The sequence below is a fragment of the Pan paniscus genome, chromosome 17 (genome assembly GCF_029289425.2).
Source record: "Pan paniscus chromosome 17, NHGRI_mPanPan1-v2.0_pri, whole genome shotgun sequence".
Lineage (NCBI taxonomy): Eukaryota > Metazoa > Chordata > Mammalia > Primates > Hominidae > Pan > Pan paniscus.
Window position 1 is genome coordinate 29,166,423 of NC_073266.2, and position 16,835 is coordinate 29,183,257.

The 16,835-nt window shown below is 38.4% G+C and overlaps 1 protein-coding gene and 1 non-coding gene across 32 annotated transcripts in view; both read right to left on the reverse strand.

Annotated features, from left to right (window-relative positions):
• Window positions 1-388: 388 nt before the first annotated feature.
• Window positions 389-16,835, reverse strand: part of ANKRD12 (ankyrin repeat domain 12) — a 149,526-nt gene continuing 133,079 nt past the window's right edge. For all 31 annotated transcript variants that reach the window (XM_034943940.3, XM_055102460.2, XM_063597190.1 and 28 more), the window contains 3 exons: window positions 10,356-10,499; window positions 6,728-6,823; window positions 389-5,433 (listed from right to left, as the gene is read on the reverse strand). In XM_034943940.3, coding sequence (XP_034799831.2) covers window positions 5,248-5,433; window positions 6,728-6,823; window positions 10,356-10,499 — 426 coding nt within the window. In that variant the 3' untranslated portion in view covers window positions 389-5,247. The remainder of the gene's footprint in view (window positions 5,434-6,727; window positions 6,824-10,355; window positions 10,500-16,835) is intronic.
• Window positions 8,267-8,367, reverse strand: LOC112437815 (small nucleolar RNA U13). The gene has a single exon (XR_003026327.1). It is a non-coding gene; the product is annotated as a small nucleolar RNA U13 (small nucleolar RNA).

Genomic DNA, 16,835 nt, shown 5'->3' on the forward strand with positions numbered 1-16,835 from the left:
AGACGGAGTCTTGTTCTGTTGCCCAGGCTGGAGTGCAGTGGCATGATCTTGTCTCGGCTCACTGCAACCTCTGCCTCCCAGGTTCAAGCGATTCTCATGCCTCAGCCTCCCTAATACCTGGGACTACAGGCATGCACCACCATACCCAGCTAATTTTTGTATTGTAGAGACGGGGTTTCACCATGTTGATCAGGCTGGTCTGGAACCCCAGATCTCAAGTGATCCACCCACCTTGGCTTCCCAAAGTGCTGGGATTACAGGCGTGAGCCACTGCGCCCAGCCGATAACTGTCAGTTTCTAATAAAGTGAAACATGCACCTACTCTATGACCTAGTGTTTGTACTCCATGGTATGTACCGAAGAGAAATGAAACAATATGTCCACAAAATAGGCTTGCAGATTCACAGGTTTATTAACAATAGTCCCAAACTGGAAACAATCCAAATACCAACAAGAGAACGAATAAACAAATTTGTACAATACACTACTACTCATTAATAAATTACGACTCATTACTGTTAGGTGCAACATGGATGAATTTCAAAACGTCATGTTGAGAAACAAGGCAGACAAGGAAGTATGTATGACTATTTCTATGAAGTTCAAGGCTAGGTACAACTAATGTATGGTGATGGGAAATCAGCACAGTGGCTGCCTCAGGGGTAGTGACTGGAGAGAGGCATGAGTGAACTTTCTAGAGTAATGAAAATGTTTTACAATATCTTAATTTGGGTGATGGTAACATGAGTGTTTACATTTGTCAGGATTTATCAAACTGCCTAGTTAAGATCTGGGTAATTTTATTGAATACAGACTATAACAATGAAAAAAAACTGAGAAAGTTATTGATATTCTCTTGAGTGATGAGTGCATAGGTGGTGCCTTTTAAACTTGTAAACACATGCTACATATGTGATATACTTTTTTTTTTTTTTTTCGGAGACAGAGTTTCACTCTTGTTGCCCAGGCTGGGGTGCAATGGCGTGAGCTCACTGCAACCTCCGCCTCCAGGGTTCAAGCGATTCTCCTGTCTCAACCTCCCAAGTAGCTAGGACTACAGGCAGGCACCATCACGCCTGGCTAATTTTTGTATTTTTAGTAGAGAAAGGGTTTCACCATATTGGCCTATTTTCTTTTCTTTTTTTTTTTTTTTGAGACGGAGTCTCGCTCTGTCGCCCAGGCTGGAGTGCAGTGGCACGATCTCGGCTCACTGCAAGCTCCGCCTCCCGGGCTCACGCCATTCTCCTGCCTCAGCCTCCCGAGTAGCTGGAACTACAGGCGCCCGCGGCCACACCCGGCTGATTTTTTGCATTTTGTTTAGTAGAGACGGGGTTTCACCGTGTTAGCCAGGATGGTCTCGATCTCCTGACCTCGTGATCCGCCCGCCTTGGCCTCCCAAAGTGCTGGGATTACAGGCGTGAGCCACTGCGCCTGGCCTGGCCTATTTTCTTTTATGAGGACGCTGTCCATGTACAGAAAAACTTTTATTTGCAGTTATTATATAGCATTTAACCACTGGGAAAACCCAACCATTTTTTTAGTTGTACTTTTTGCTATTTTTATGCTAATACTTAATTTGTTTAAAGCCATTTTGATTAATGGAATTGTTTTAATTTGCCTCAGTTTCTTCTATGAATTCTACTTTTACTGACTGGAAATACTTTGGGTGACTATCTCTGTGGAGGCTTAAAAAAAACTCCATTTTAGGTACAAAGACGGCTCCCAAGAAGCCACTTAAATAATGATGAATTACAAGATATTTTAACCACTAAACTCACACAAGCTTTTCCATTATTATCTAACAATAATTTTGCCCTAAATATTTAAAAATAATTTTTACAAACGGTGAAAATGCTTCCTTTAAACTGTTTAAAAAGAGGACTATTTCATTGAGTTTTACAGAGTCAATTTCTTCTATATAAAATTTTGGGTTTTTATGTTTTAAGATATCAGAGACAATAATTTTCTTTTTGGAAAACTATGTATTTAGGTCTGCACTCAATTTCTAAAATAACTGTCTAATTGTTAAGTCCCATTCAAATGAGCTTCATGGGGTCTTTGAGATGTTTCCAGTTATGAAGTTTGTAGCATGTCTAATACAGGCAATCCTGTTCTATTGTGCTTTGCTTTATTGTGCTTTGTACATATTGGCGTTTTTTACAAATTGAAGGTTTGTGGCAACCCTGCTTCAAGCAAGTCTATTGGTGCTCTTTTTCCAACAGCATGTTGCTCACTTTGTTACCATTTTTAGCAATAAAATATTTTTAAACTTATGTACATATTTTTAGACATAATGCTATTGCACACTTAATATAGTATAAACAAAACTTTTATATGCACTGGGAAACCAAAAAATTCCTCCTGACTCGCTTTGTTGTGGTATTTGCTTTACTGAGATGGTCTGGAACCTAAAGTACGTCTGAGGTATGCCTGTACTTAAAAATTCACTTGTGAGACTTCTCATTATTAAATAGATTTGAACTTGAAAGGCTAATTCTTCAAAGGCTGTTTCTTTTCCCAGGATGAATATTTCTGCAATTTTGCTAGCTGCCCAAGTAAAATTAAGTAAAAAAACAGTTAGCACACATTTCACTCTTATTTTTTCTATAAAAATATAACTCTTTATTAAATAACATGCACAAATATCAACTAGTCATTAAACAGATATTTAGAACAAATTGTAAAGAAATACAAATCCTTAGGTACAATTTAGTATCTTGTTCATGATATTTGAAGAGTTTAAAAAGAATCACTGATTAAACTAACCATCCTTTTTCTTTCTGAATCCAAAACCTTTTCAGGCATATACTCCATTCCAAATTTTTTTCTAGCATTTCAGAGCTTCAGAATATCTTTAATACCAAAAGCCCTTAACTACTTATTTGATTATACATTTCCAATGAGAAGGCATTAACTTTTCTTTTAAGCTATCATTAGCTTTGAGTCTCTTTATAAAAGAAATTTGTAGAAGCATAATCATGGCAGAGAGGCTCCAGCTTTTTGAGGTACCATTTAAGAGAGTGAGAACTGTGGTTAAGACTAAAAAGCTGGGATGACTAAAATTCACCAGATTCCTTCTTGTCGCTTTTATCTTCTAAAAGCCTGTTCTGTTTGGGCCAACAGTGCTATTTCCCAGACGTCTGGTTGAACCATCAGAACAAAATGCCCTATAAACTTACCCCTCTCTGATTTTCTATAACTTCAAAGTTCAATTATCTGGTTTTTTATGATTTGCCACAGTATCCCATCCAATTTCCTTTTTAGGCAAAAGTATAAACAAACTTTGCAGTAAGTTTTCATATTAAAAAGTATTGCTTTTATAAATTAGCTTTTAATGTTCCCAGGCTTAATAAACTTAACTTCAACAGAACCAGTGCTTCGAAATCTACCCTGCCTTTCTGGCCCAATTTATCCAATAAAAAAGGCCAAAATCTCTCACCTAAATTTCTAAGGAAAACTACATCCAACCTTTATAATAAAGTCCTTGCACTGTGTATTTTTTTTTTTACATGTGCTGCTTTATTGCGCATGCCAAGTACAGTAAGAATTAAAATATAAACTGACGTAAAAATTCAAAAATCCCTAAGCTTAATATGTACCTTTGCACTCAAAAACATTTACATCCTCTCCCATTAGCTGGAATTTCCAACTTGCACTAGATCACTTCATTCCTCACATATTTGCTTCACTTTTCTCTATCGGAACAGAAAACATTCAGTATTATAATTCAAGAAAGTACTGTGGAAAGTTTTGCAAATTTTACCTCATGTATTTATGATAAATTGTACGCTAACCTAATTTTCCTTTCAAAAATGTCTAACAAGTTCAGCAGCAGATTTCAGACCTGAAATATTCCTGAATATTTAATTTACATCATGTTATAGGAGAAACTGGATTTTTTTCTATGTATATTGCTAATTTATTATAAAACAGCATACCAAGTTTTATTTCAATTATAAAATTTTGCAAATTATGTTTTGCATCTTGATACAAGGAAAAAAATACAACATATTAACCTGTTTTTCATAAACATTTCAGAGATTGACTGGAATATTCCTATATTTCTTTTACTTATTTTGACTACCAAATATCTTTGATTTGCATACTTGGTTTTTATTTTAAAAGTGCAAAGGCTATTAAGCTTAAAACATTAAGCAATGTAAAAAAGTTTTACAATGATTTAACATGACCAATAAAATTTATTAAACGTATTTACATATATTCACAGATTCTTTCATAGGTGAATATTAAAATAGACATTTACAATTTCAGAATTTTCATTCAAAGGCATTTATTTTTTTTCCTGGGGAAATAGGCTTTACTGTGAGATGAAAAAAGAGCTAAGTTTCTTTGTATGACTAAGTCTAAATAATATGTCCAACACAGTAAGTCACAGGTCTACTAGAGGAGACTAGTATGAAATGCCTTACACTACTGCAGGCATCAATTATGGAGAGTTAAATTATAGGAAGCATGCAATACAACTAAGCCACATCTTTGCAGTTATGGTGATGAAAACAAGCTAACTGAAACATCTGCATGCTGTATTTAAAAGTTTTCTACCTGTACACACTACTACTACACTCCATACAAACCACAACTTTGGTCCAATAAAACATGAGACAAAACAGTTTTACAGGTATTTCTTTGTACATGTTTTGACTACCAATCCCTTTATACAGTTTGACCATTAATTACAAGATTTACATCTGCACAATATGTATAAAATAAGTTATTAAAAAGGAAGACAATATTAAAACTTTCAAAAAGAAAACTGTACAATTTACAGATAATAAACTGAAGAAATTTTGTGCCAAGTTTTTCTCCCACATTAGAAACTATTTGGTAGGAATTGAACCTTTTAGTTTATTGATATATATTTTTTAATAAAACCTGAAAGAGATTTGAATACTAGTGGTTATCTTATTACTCAGAGCGCTAACAACTTCCAGCGCTGTTAGCAGATTCTCAACTTTTTAAATACCTACCAGTCTGCCAACATGCTCTAATGCAATAGTTACCTTTCCCAATATAAATAATAGTTTTCTATTAGAAACTGTGTTTGGATCTAAGATCCAAAATAATTCTCATTTTTTATAAAATGACAGTGTTTACTACATAACCAACTATAATCGAACTTTACTAACAATTGTAAAGGCATGCGTATTTTTGTCAAAAGGCAGTATTCCACAGTATAATGCTTGAGCATCACCAGTTTAGGACAATACCATCAGGAAGTACTGACTGCTATATAGGAGTCAATTCAAAGTCGTCGTTAACATCAACAAGGGGAACATAAAACTCCTGGATTTCGTAAATGCTGATAGATTTATAGGTGGCAGGATCAAGTTCCTGGAGTTTGAGCTGCCATTCTAACCTCTGGACAGCATTTAAAGCCGCAGCTTCATGTTGTTGCCTCATTAAAAGACAGGTCTATTTAAAAGAAGAGAAGAGTTACTTGATTATTCTGTTAACTTTGCTTTGTTTAAAAATTAATGTCATCCAGTTTCTTTAGGAACTAAAATGGACACATCAGGAGCATAAAAAGCATTTGAATTACAAGTCCATTTCTTTCTTTTTTTTTTGAGACAGAGTCTTGCTCTGTCTCCCAGGCTGGAGTGCAGTGGCGAGCTCTGGGCTCACTGCAACCTCCGCCTCCTGGGTTCAAGCGAGTCTCCTGCTTCAGCCTCCCAAGTAGCTGAGACTACAGGCATGTGCCACCACGCCCAGCTAATTTTTCTATTTTTCTTAGAGATGGGGTTTCACCATGTCGGCCGGGCTGGTTTTGAACTCCTGACCTCAAGTGATCTGCTCACGTAGGCCTTCCAAAGTTCTGGGATTACAGGTGTGAACTGCCACACCCGGCCTACAAGTCCATTTCTGTTTTATCCTGTTTGTACACACATACCAACTATTTGTGGGTCTGCAACTTCATTTTCATCTTATACAGCACGGGTCCCCAACCCCCAGGTCACGGACTGGTACCGATCCATGGCCTGTTCAGAACTGGGCCACACCGCAGGAGGTGAGTGGCAGCAAGCAAGCATCACCACCTGAGCTCAGCCTCCTGTTAGAGCAGCAACGGCATTAGATTCTCATAGCAGCTCAAACCCTATTGTGAACTGCACATGCGAGGGTTCTAGGTTGCAGGCTCCTTATGAGAATCTAATGTCTGATGATCTGAGGTGAAAGTTTCATCCCCAAACCATCCTCCCACCCCAACCCATGGAAAAATTGTCTTCCACGAAACTGGTCCCTGGTGCCAAAAAGGTTGGGACTGCTGTTATAGATTTTAATTTGAAAATATTATTTCAAATTATGAGATTTCAAATGATCAAAAGAAACATGAAAATCTAGGGGGGAAAGACTTCTGAAATGATTCAAAATCTCAAATCAAATAATTTATAGATTTGAAAATTATATTCCTTTTCTTACCATTCTCCTATTCTTTCGTTATGTTCAAGCTATAACCAGACAGGTACACTGGATAATAAGCATGAAGACCCACACTAGAAACTGCATTTTCTGTGGCAGTTTCCTCTTTCATACTACAACTAGTCCTTAAAATGGACTTGTGGTCTTTATCTTTCCAATTGTGGCCCAGTGTGAGGATTCATGACTAACCAGTATTTCCCCTCCTAATTATTTCTCCCTAATACAGCTGTAGAGTTTTTTTTTTTTAAGAAGGGGGAAGCATTCATTTAAACTGACTTCCAAACATACATACCTTTAATTTGTCAAATTTATCATCCACATCTTGTAACCAAGACATGAATTGTCTTGCATTAAAGCGATCCCTCACAGAAGTTTTACTGTCATCAGACTAAAAGAGAAAAGTGAGTATTATAAAATACAATAAATCACTTTAAAATCTATATGCCATTATAGTATTTTTATGGTATATGCTGCTTTCTTAGTAACGATGAAAATATATTTTGAGAAATATATAAATTGAATACTGTTGAAGTTGGTAAAACTTTTATTTCCACATTGTGTAGACAGATTGGTTATTAGAATTCTTGGGATGGTAGGTTTATTAATTAAAATAGATTCCTATTGCTCTAAGTCAAAGACATTTCTCAAAAAGGCATGTTACATTAAGTACTGTGCCTGTGACATTATTACTGTATAACTAACTACAGATTTAATTTTAATGTTACCGTTTACTATCTGTAGGGACAAAAAGTATCCAGGTGGGAGAGAGCTGCCTTTGAGGCCAAAATTTCTTCCAGGACCAATATCTAGGGTGCTCATGAAGAAATTCTTTATCAACACTTAAGAATACCAGTTTTGGAATTAACAGACTATATTCAAATTCCAGCTCTGTATCTTACTACGTGATCTTGAACTAATTATACAGTTTCAGTCTTATACTCTGTAAAATGTGGTAACCTCTCTTCAGCTTGTTTTGAGAATGAAAAGTGTCTATAAAGCCCTCATCATAATGCTTAGGTACACAGGAAGCACTCAATGCAGCACTCACTCCATTACTACCACTACCAGTGCTGTCAAACTGACATCCAGGTAGCAGGTAGCTCCCACACTCACATTTTCTTTTTTTTTTTTGAGATGGAGTCTCTCTCTGTTACCCAGGCTGGAATCTTGACTCTCTGCAATCTCCACCTCCCAGGTTCAGGCGATTCTCCCGCCTCAGCCTCCCAGGTAGCTGGGATTACAGGCACCCGCCACCACACCTGGCTAATTTTTGTATTTTTACTAGAGACGTGGTTTCACCATATTGGCCAGGCTGGTCTCGAACTCCTGACCTCGTGATCTGCCCACCTCGGCCTTCCAAAGTGCTGGGAATACAGGCATAAGCCACCGTGCCTGGCCACTACTCACATTTTTAGCAGTTATAATTTCTTCATTGGTGCCCCAAGTTAGATGTTTTGACTATTTAAAATGTTATTGTTGACTCTTAAGTATTACAAGTTTATTTATTTATTTTTCTTTACATTTCAGGTGCTCAAACAAGTTTATTTTGAAAAGGAAGAAGTGATAAGAGAGTAGACTAATGGATGATCTGAGCCTCTACCCAAAGAAAAGTAGACTTTTTTCCCTTTAGTTCCTTCCAAGGCTACTCCCATAGGAAATACGCATGCTATTTGAGACCTTCTACTCTAAAGCCAGCTGTAAAAGGGTGGATAACAGTTCCATATTTAAGTAAGTCACCAAAAATGCAGAAATGTTTTTAGCATAAGTTTCTCTCTGTCAAGAGAATACACCTCACATTTTGGTATCTCATCAAGCTGAATTTCTTCCCCCATGTCAGACAGGTAATGTGTGCACAATGCAACAAGGTTTGAGAGAGGCCTGTCTCACACAGTGTGAAAACCCAATCATCAGGCTTATGATCCACAAAAGGATCTCAGCAAGCTTAATTTAATCTAAAGTCAGGTGGTCTGGATCATTAAGAAAATCTGGGGCAGGGAAAATGAATTACTCAAGTTATCAAAATCCCTTTATAACTGAAAATTTATACTGTTCTAGGAAAACGCATTTATTTTTTAAATTCTCTTTTTAACCCGTATGATACTGGGCATTCCTCAACTCTGCTGTATTTGATTACCAATATGTTTTCATCTATTTTAAATCTTATCAGAAATTTCTTAATGTTTTTGTCTAACAGTTTCCCACCTCAATTTCCAGCTCTGCTATGAATTTGTTTTTATTTTTAAAGAATTTAATTAATTACTTTACTTTTAAGAAACAGGGTGTCACTCTGTCATCCAGGCTGGAGTGCAGCGGGCGCAATCATACCTCACTGCAGGCTCGAACTCCTTGGCTTAATCGATCCTCCCACCTTAGCCACCTGGGGTAGCTGGGGCTACAGGCATGTGCCACCATGCCAGGCTTTGAAATTTTTATGTCTTTTGTCATTTCAATGAGTTTTGGGAGAAAGAAGGAATCAACAGGTATGTATATATTTACTCAACCATTCTGAGCTAGAAATCAAGAGACTTCATTGTAGCTCGATTATAAACCTCAATTTATATTGCTCTAAAACTCATTTCTCTCTGATTGCTCAAAACTTAAAAAGATCTCAAGATACCACTGTTTAGTCCAGCCTATAAGAACATGGTTAAACTGTTAATTGCAGTTATTAAAAACCATCCATTCTTCCCTTTAAACCTCTTTAAATATGAAAGTTCTAGAAAGTCCCTCAGTGGCCTCTCCAGTGCCTATTTCTTTAGTCACACAGTTCTTTCTGAAGAGATACAATTATTCATGTTAATAGCGTCCTCAGATATCTCTGAACACTTTCATTTGAAATAAAAGTTGGAGCCTTAAAGTTTTTTTTGTTTTTTTTTTTTGAGACAGGGTCCCACTCTGTTGCCCAGGCTCGAGTGCAGTGGTACAATCCAGCTCACTGCAGCCTTGGCCTGCCAGGCTCAACAGATCCTCCTACCTCAGCCTCCCTGGTAGCTGGGACTACATGTGTGCCCCACCACACCCAGTTAATTTTTATATTTTTTGTAAAGACGGGGTTTCACCATGTTTCCCAAGCTGGTCTTGAACTCCTGAGCTCAAGTGATTGCCCACTTTGGCCTCCCAAAGTGCTGGGATTACAGGCATGAGCCACCACACCCATTCAGTGCCTTAAGTTTGAAACCTACCTAATTCAATCTTGATTTTTTTATAGATGAGAAAAATAAAGCTCAGAAGAGTCTAAAAATATTTTTCTGTGATATACCCTATTATCCTTTGTACTACTAGCTTATTTCCTTTAGAACAGCATTTCCTAGTCTGTTTTCAGGTGATAATCCTTCACTGTTTATTATAAAAATTTTAATCTTTAAATTCTTTCTTTTCTGGTTTATAAGCCATAAAAAAATTCTGAAAACTAGTATGACTGGTTCTGAGTTCATGTAATTTATATGTGGCAGTAAACTTTATTGAAGATATTTCTCCAGTCTTCCACAGTTCATGTATTCCACCAACATTCAAAGTCAAACCAGAAGACTCGCTCTGTTTTTAGGACTGTCACAACCTAGAGGTGCCATCTAGCTGCACTATTTTTCAGTGTACAATAGCTTTCTAGCTGCCTGAAGGTCAGAACTAAAGGTATAAACATTCACTTTAGAAACAAATTATGTGTACCTGTAAGGGCACTATCCTAAATGTACAGGTGTTTTGTGATCATCTGCTTTTATAATAGAAACCTAATGTTTACAGTGCTTTAGAAAATGGAGGACCAGTTGATCTGGAAGTACTCTGGCTTGAAAGAGTTTTTTTTCTTCTTTGACCTTTAATGATTGTTGAGTTCAAGTTCTTTCTATGGAAATAGATTCTAAAAATAGCCAAGTTGCATTTTTTCAGACCATTCCTTCTAAATGTATCAACAAACATTTTACCTGAGAGTCCAATGGTACATTGTATACTTCGGCATCCAGCAAAACAGTACAAGCACTAAATGGCAGTGTTTGATTTGCCAATGTTCTTGCAGCTCTGTAATGAACTCGCAAAACTTCTTGTTCGTTGGATACAATGAGTTTTTCCTAGTTGAATAAAGAATTAAAAAAAATAAATTCTTCAACAAATTTTTGTTTAAGAACAGTCTTACTCTCTCGCCTAGGCTGGAGTGCAGTGGTGTGATCACAGCTCACTGCAGCCTTGACCTCCTGGGCTCAAGCAATCCTCCCACCTCAGCCTCCCTAGTAGTTGGGACTACAGGCATGTGCCATGAAGCACAGCTAATTAAAAAATATATATATATATTTTTAGAGACAAAGTCTCACTAGGTTGCCCAAACTGGTTTCAAAATCCTGGGCTCAAGTGATCCTCCCACCTCAGCTTCTCAAAGTGCTGAGATTACAGGCCTGAGCCACTGTGCCTAGCCTCTTCTCACTCTGTCACCCAGGCTGGTGTGTAGGCATGATCCTAGTTCACTGTAATCTCGAAATCCTGGGCTCAAGCAATCTTTCCACCTCAGCCTTCTGAGTAGCTAGTACTATAGGTGTGGACCACCACACTTGGCTAATTATTATTTTAATTTTTTTTTTGTAGAAACAGGGGTCTCACTATGTTGCCCAGGCTGGTCACCATCTCCTGGGCTCAAGAGATCCTCCCCTCTTGGCCTCCCAAAGCGCTGGGATTACAGGTGTAACCCACATACCTGGCCAACATATTTTAAGTCATTTTATCTTATTCAAAAACAATTTGTTAGGCCAGGCATAGTGGCAAGACCCCATCTCTACAAACAAACAAGCTAAATAACCCAAATTTCAGAGTAGTCTTTTCTTCACAGTAGGCTTGAGAAATTTGAGAACTCCCAGTGTTCCAAAAGTAGAAATACATTTTCTCTCTCCAAAACTACCAGTTTCTCTATTTTTAAATTATTTTTCCAAGTATGGTGGTATAAAATAGTGGCTTTTAGTGTATTTACCAAGATGTTCCACCATCACCAGAACATTTCCATCACTCCAAAAAGAAACCTGCTACCCATCAGCAGTCATTCCTTACTCCCTCCACCCCCTTCCTCTATGCTCCTAGTAACCAACAATCTAACTTTTGTCTCTATGAATTACCTATCTTGAACATTTAATATACATGGAATCACATAATATGCAATATGTGGGTCTTTGGTGATTGGCTTCTTTCACTTGGCATAATGATTTCAAGGTTCATCCATGTTGTAGCATGCATCAGTACTTTATCCCATTTTATGGCTGAAAAGTATGTTCTACTGCATGGATATACCACATTTTATTTATTCATCAGTTGATAGACATTTGGGCTTGAAGGGTGGCAGAAAACGCTACCCCAAAATATGCCACTTTGGCATAAGCATTATTTTGAGCTAAAGGCAATCTGAAGTCAGCAGGCTCGAGAGTGCTCTGACCTCCCCTTTTCTACCTGAAAGCCAGAGATAAAACTCCCATGGGAAAGATGCTCTCCTGAAACAAGGAGGAAAGAAACATTCTTGTGACCAGTGACAGGGAGTCAAGGCCAAGAGAATTCTGTACAAACAGACCTTGTTAAAATAACTTTCATCTTCCTTTAGCTGTCCAGTAGATTTTAGTTACTTTTCCACAGCTGCCTTTCTTTCTTCAACCTAGCATAAAATCACTCAGGTTTTGCCACGTCTTTGGCTCCCATGTGACACAAATCTTAAATAAATCTGCACATTTTTCTCCTGTTAATCTATGTCAGATGAAGTAAGATAAAATCACTTAAAATATGCTGGCCAGGCACAGTGGCTTTTGCCTGTAATCTCAATGCTCTGGGAGGCTAAGGTGACCGTAAGGCCCAGCTGGAGACCTTAAGATGGTGGAGGTCAACTTTTGCCTTCCCTACAGGCTGTTCACACTTTGAGGCTAATATGAAAAATGCTGCTATAAACGTTCACACTCAAGTTTTTGTTTGGATGCATGTTTTCATTTCTCTTGGATAAATAATAAAATGGAACTGTTGGGTCATCTGGTGACTCTGTTTAACTTGTTGAGGAACCACCAAACTGTTCCATAGTAGCCGTATCATTTCACATTCCTATCAGCAATGGGAGGGTTCTAATTTCTTCACATCCTCACCAGCACTTGTTACATCTGTCTTTTTTATTACAGCCATTCTACTGGGCGTGAAGTGGTATGCCCTTGTGTTGGCAGCTTTTTTTATAATGAATATTTTTATAGAAATAAACATACTGTATGATGACATCAACTACTTGTAAACCTCTGACACACACAATAAAATCCTGTATTAAGTGGGGCCCAAAATTATTATGTAATATGCAGAGTCATTCTACCACAAGGTTCATAATATGATCTAGGCAATCTTCTGCATTTAGCAAACTGAGAATTCCTGGGGTCCAGCTGCAGATCCCAACCCATCCTAATCTTTGCTACGGACTTGTGCCATCTGGTCCTAACTATATTCTTTGGCCTAAGTATCAATGGGGATAACCCTGGGACCTGTGGCTAGCTAGAACTTCATGGAGAGGTAAAGCGAGTCCAGGAACTCGCCAGTTTAATAACATACATCATTTTATTGGCCCTGTATGGAAGACTGGGCTGTGAGAATACAAAGAATGTGCCTAGTCTTCTAGGTTTCCCATTCTCCTCACCCCCACCATGTTTCCCATTCTCTCCTCTCCTCGACTCCCAGGAACTTTGGTCTTCTCCTGATGGAGAAAACAGGCCACATTATATCCAAAAATGTATTACTGCAGAGTTTTAATGTTTTTATAAATTCATGAAAAAAACAAAGAAACATGGTCCTAATTAACTTAATTCTTATATGACAAACGATATTCAAAGAGGTAGGCCTAACACTTTTGATTTATTAAGTACAATTTAAAGTGCAACTTGAAGTAATACATATCCAAAACCTTGACGCAAAATTAAAAATAGCCAGATGTGTCTTCCTAAAAAGTTGGTTGTAGTCCTGTAGAGATTAAAAGCAATAACCAAAAATCCCTCAAAAGCAAACACCATGTGAGAAATAACTTTTTCTTTTTCCTTTTTTTTTTTTTTTGAGATGGAGTCCCACTCTGTCGTCCAGGCTGGAGTGCAATGGTGTGATATCAGCTCACTGCAACCTCCGCCTCCCGGGTTCAAGTGATTCTCCTGCCTCAGATTCCAGAGTAGCTGGGATTACAGGTGCCCACCACCAAGCCTGGCTAATTTTGTATTTTTAGTAGAGATGCGATTTCACCAGGTTGGCCAGGCTGGTCTTGAACTCCTGACCTCAGGTGATCCACCTGCCTCAGCCTCCCAAAATGCTAGGATAACAGGCGTGAGCCACCATGCCCGGCCAAGAAATACATTTTCTAAAGTCAGAGCCTCTCTCCCCTAAAATAATTGAGATGTTATTTTATTATAAATGTTGCTTACCTGACAATCTAAATAGTACACTTTCGATCAGCATTCTTAATTTTGTGTTTTTAAACCCCTAGAGCAGAGCCTCTCAAACAGTGTCCTCTAAGGATAGGTTATGGGTGTGCCAATGTATTGCTTCCTCTTACTTTCTTGGGTGATAGAGTGCAGCATGGGGAAGTTCTGAGGAAATGGGCAGGGCCTCTGGCTGTAAACTTTGTTCATTTAGTATAGCATTCAAATGTTACCATTTTCTGTGGGGAAAATGACCCTTGAACAGCGTTGCTCTTAATTTGAGGTCCTCACACCCTCAAGAAACCTGAAGATAGAATAGGGGTAGGGGAGTCGGTGAACTTGGATTGGAAAAAATTATGTCTTTATTTTCACTAACTTCCAACTGGCATTTCTTTCAATCATGAATATGTCTACAAACCACAGTAGAATCATAAGTATCTGCAGCTTTGTCATTCATAGAAATCACAAATATTTCTAAATTATTAATATATTATAGATGTACTGATATCCTCCCAAATTTTTATACTAATTTCTTCTTCGAAATTCCTGGCTGGCCACAATGGCTCATACCTATAATCCCAGCACTTTTGGAGGCTAAGGCAGGAGGATTGCTTGAGCCCAGGAATTTGAGACCAGCCTGGGCAACACAGTGGGACCCCAACTCTATAAAAAAAATTTTTTTTTTGAGACGGAGTCTCACGCTCTGTCCCCCAGGCTGGAGTACAGTGGCATGATCTCGGCTCACTGCAACCTCCGCCTCCTGGGTTCACGCCGTTCTCCTGCCTCTGCCTCCCGAGTTGCTAAACGCGTGTGCCGCCACACTAATTTTTTGTATTTTTAGTAGAGACGGGGTTTCACCATGTTAGCCAGGATGGTCTCGATCTCCTCACCTGCCTCAGCCTTCCAAAGTGCTGGGATTACAGGCATGAGCCACCACACCTGGCAAAAATTTTTTTAAAAAATTAGCTGGGTGTAGTGGTGCATGCTTGTAGTCCAAGCTATTTGGGAGGCTGAGGCAAAAGGATGGTTTGAGCCTGGAAGGTTGAGGCTGCAGTGAGCCATGATGATCACACCACTGCCAGCCTGGGTGACAGAGTGAGACTGTCTCAAAAAAACAAAAGAAAATCCCTGCAGTTGTGAGATCTGCTGCTATATGACACCTAACTGCAGTTCTGCGTAGAGATACTTGTATGACACAGCTGGCCGAGATACTTGTATGACATAGCTGGCCAATATCAAGCAATTTTGCAGCTAGTAGTTACTGAGCCACCACATGGTAAAGTTGTTTGTTCTCATATCAGTCAGACATTTAAAGTTGCCCTCAAGTATTATACAATTCTAAATTGTTTATTGGTCAAATACGAGGAAGATGTATCATTTTGTTATTTATTAAAGTTCTACAAATTGCACAATTCAAGTAAGAATTTTTTTATTTTTTATATTATACTTTAAGTTTTAAGGTACATGTGCACAACGTGCAGGTTAGTTACATATGTATACATGTGCCATGCTGGTGTGCTGCACCCATGAACTCATCATTTAACATTAGGTATCTCTCCTAATGCTATCCCTGCCCCCGCTCCCTCCACCCCACAACAGGCCCCGGTGTGTGACGTTCCCCTTCCTGTGTCCATGTGTTCTCATTGTTCAATTCCCACCTATGAGTGAGAACATGCAGTGTTTGGTTTTTTGTCCTTGCGATAGTTTGCTGAGAATGATGGTTTCCAGCTTCATCCATGTCCTGACAGAGGACATAAACTCATCATTTTTTTATGGCTGCATAGTATTGCACGGTGTATATGTGCCACATTTTCTTAATCCAGTCTATCATTGTTGGACATTTGGGTTGGTTCTAAGTCTTTGCTACTGTGAATAGTGCCGCAATAAACATACGTGTGCATGTGTCTTTATAGCAGCATGATTTATAATCCTTTCGGTATATGCCCAGTAATGGGATGGCTGGGTCAAATGGTATTTCTAGTTCTAGATCCCTAAGGAATCGCCACACTGACTTCCACAATGGTTGAACTAGTTTACAGTCCCACCAACAGTGTAAAAGTATTCCTATTTCTCCACATTCTCTCCAGCACCTGTTGTTTCCTGACTTTTTAATGATCGCCATTCTAACTGGTGTGAGATGGTATCTCATTGTGGTTTTGATTTACATTTCTCTGATGGCCAGTGATGATGAGCATTTTTTCATGTGTCTGTTGGCTGCATAAATGTCTTCTTTTGAGAAGTGTCTGCTCATATCCTTCACCCACTTGTTGATGGGGTTTTTTCTTGTAAATCTGTTTGAGTTCATTGTAGATTCTGGTTATTACCCCTTGGTTAGATAAGTAGATTGCAAAAATTTTCTCCCATTTTGTAGGCTGCCTGTTCACACTGATGGTAGTTTCTTTTGCTGTGCAGAAGCTCTTTAGTTTAATTAGATCCCATCTGTCAATTTTGACTTTTGTTCCCATTGCCTTTGGTGTTTCAGCCATGAAGTCCTTGCCCATGCCTACGTCCTGAATGGTATTGCCTAGGTTTTCTTCTAGGGTGTTTATGGTTTTAGGTCTAACATTTAAGTCTTTAATCCATCTTGAATTAATTTTTGTATAAGGTGTAAGGAAGGGATCCAGTTTCAGCTTTCTACATATGGCTAGCCAGTTTTCCCAGCACCATTTATTAAATAGGGAATCCTTTCCCCATTGTTTGTTTTTGTCAGGTTTGTCAAAGATCAGATGGTTGTAGATATGCGGCACTATTTCTGAGGGCTCTGTTCTGTTCCATTGGTCTATATCTGTTTTGGTACCAGTACCATGCTGTTTTGGTTACTGTAGCCTTGTAGTATAGTTTGAAGTCAGGTAGTGTGATGCCTCCAGCTTTGTTCTTTTGGCTTAGGACTGACTTGGCAATGCGAGGTCTTTTTTGGTTCCATATGAACTTTAAAGTAGTTTTTTCCAATTCTGTGAAGAAAGTCATTGGTAGCTTGATGGGGATGGCATTGATCTATAAATTACC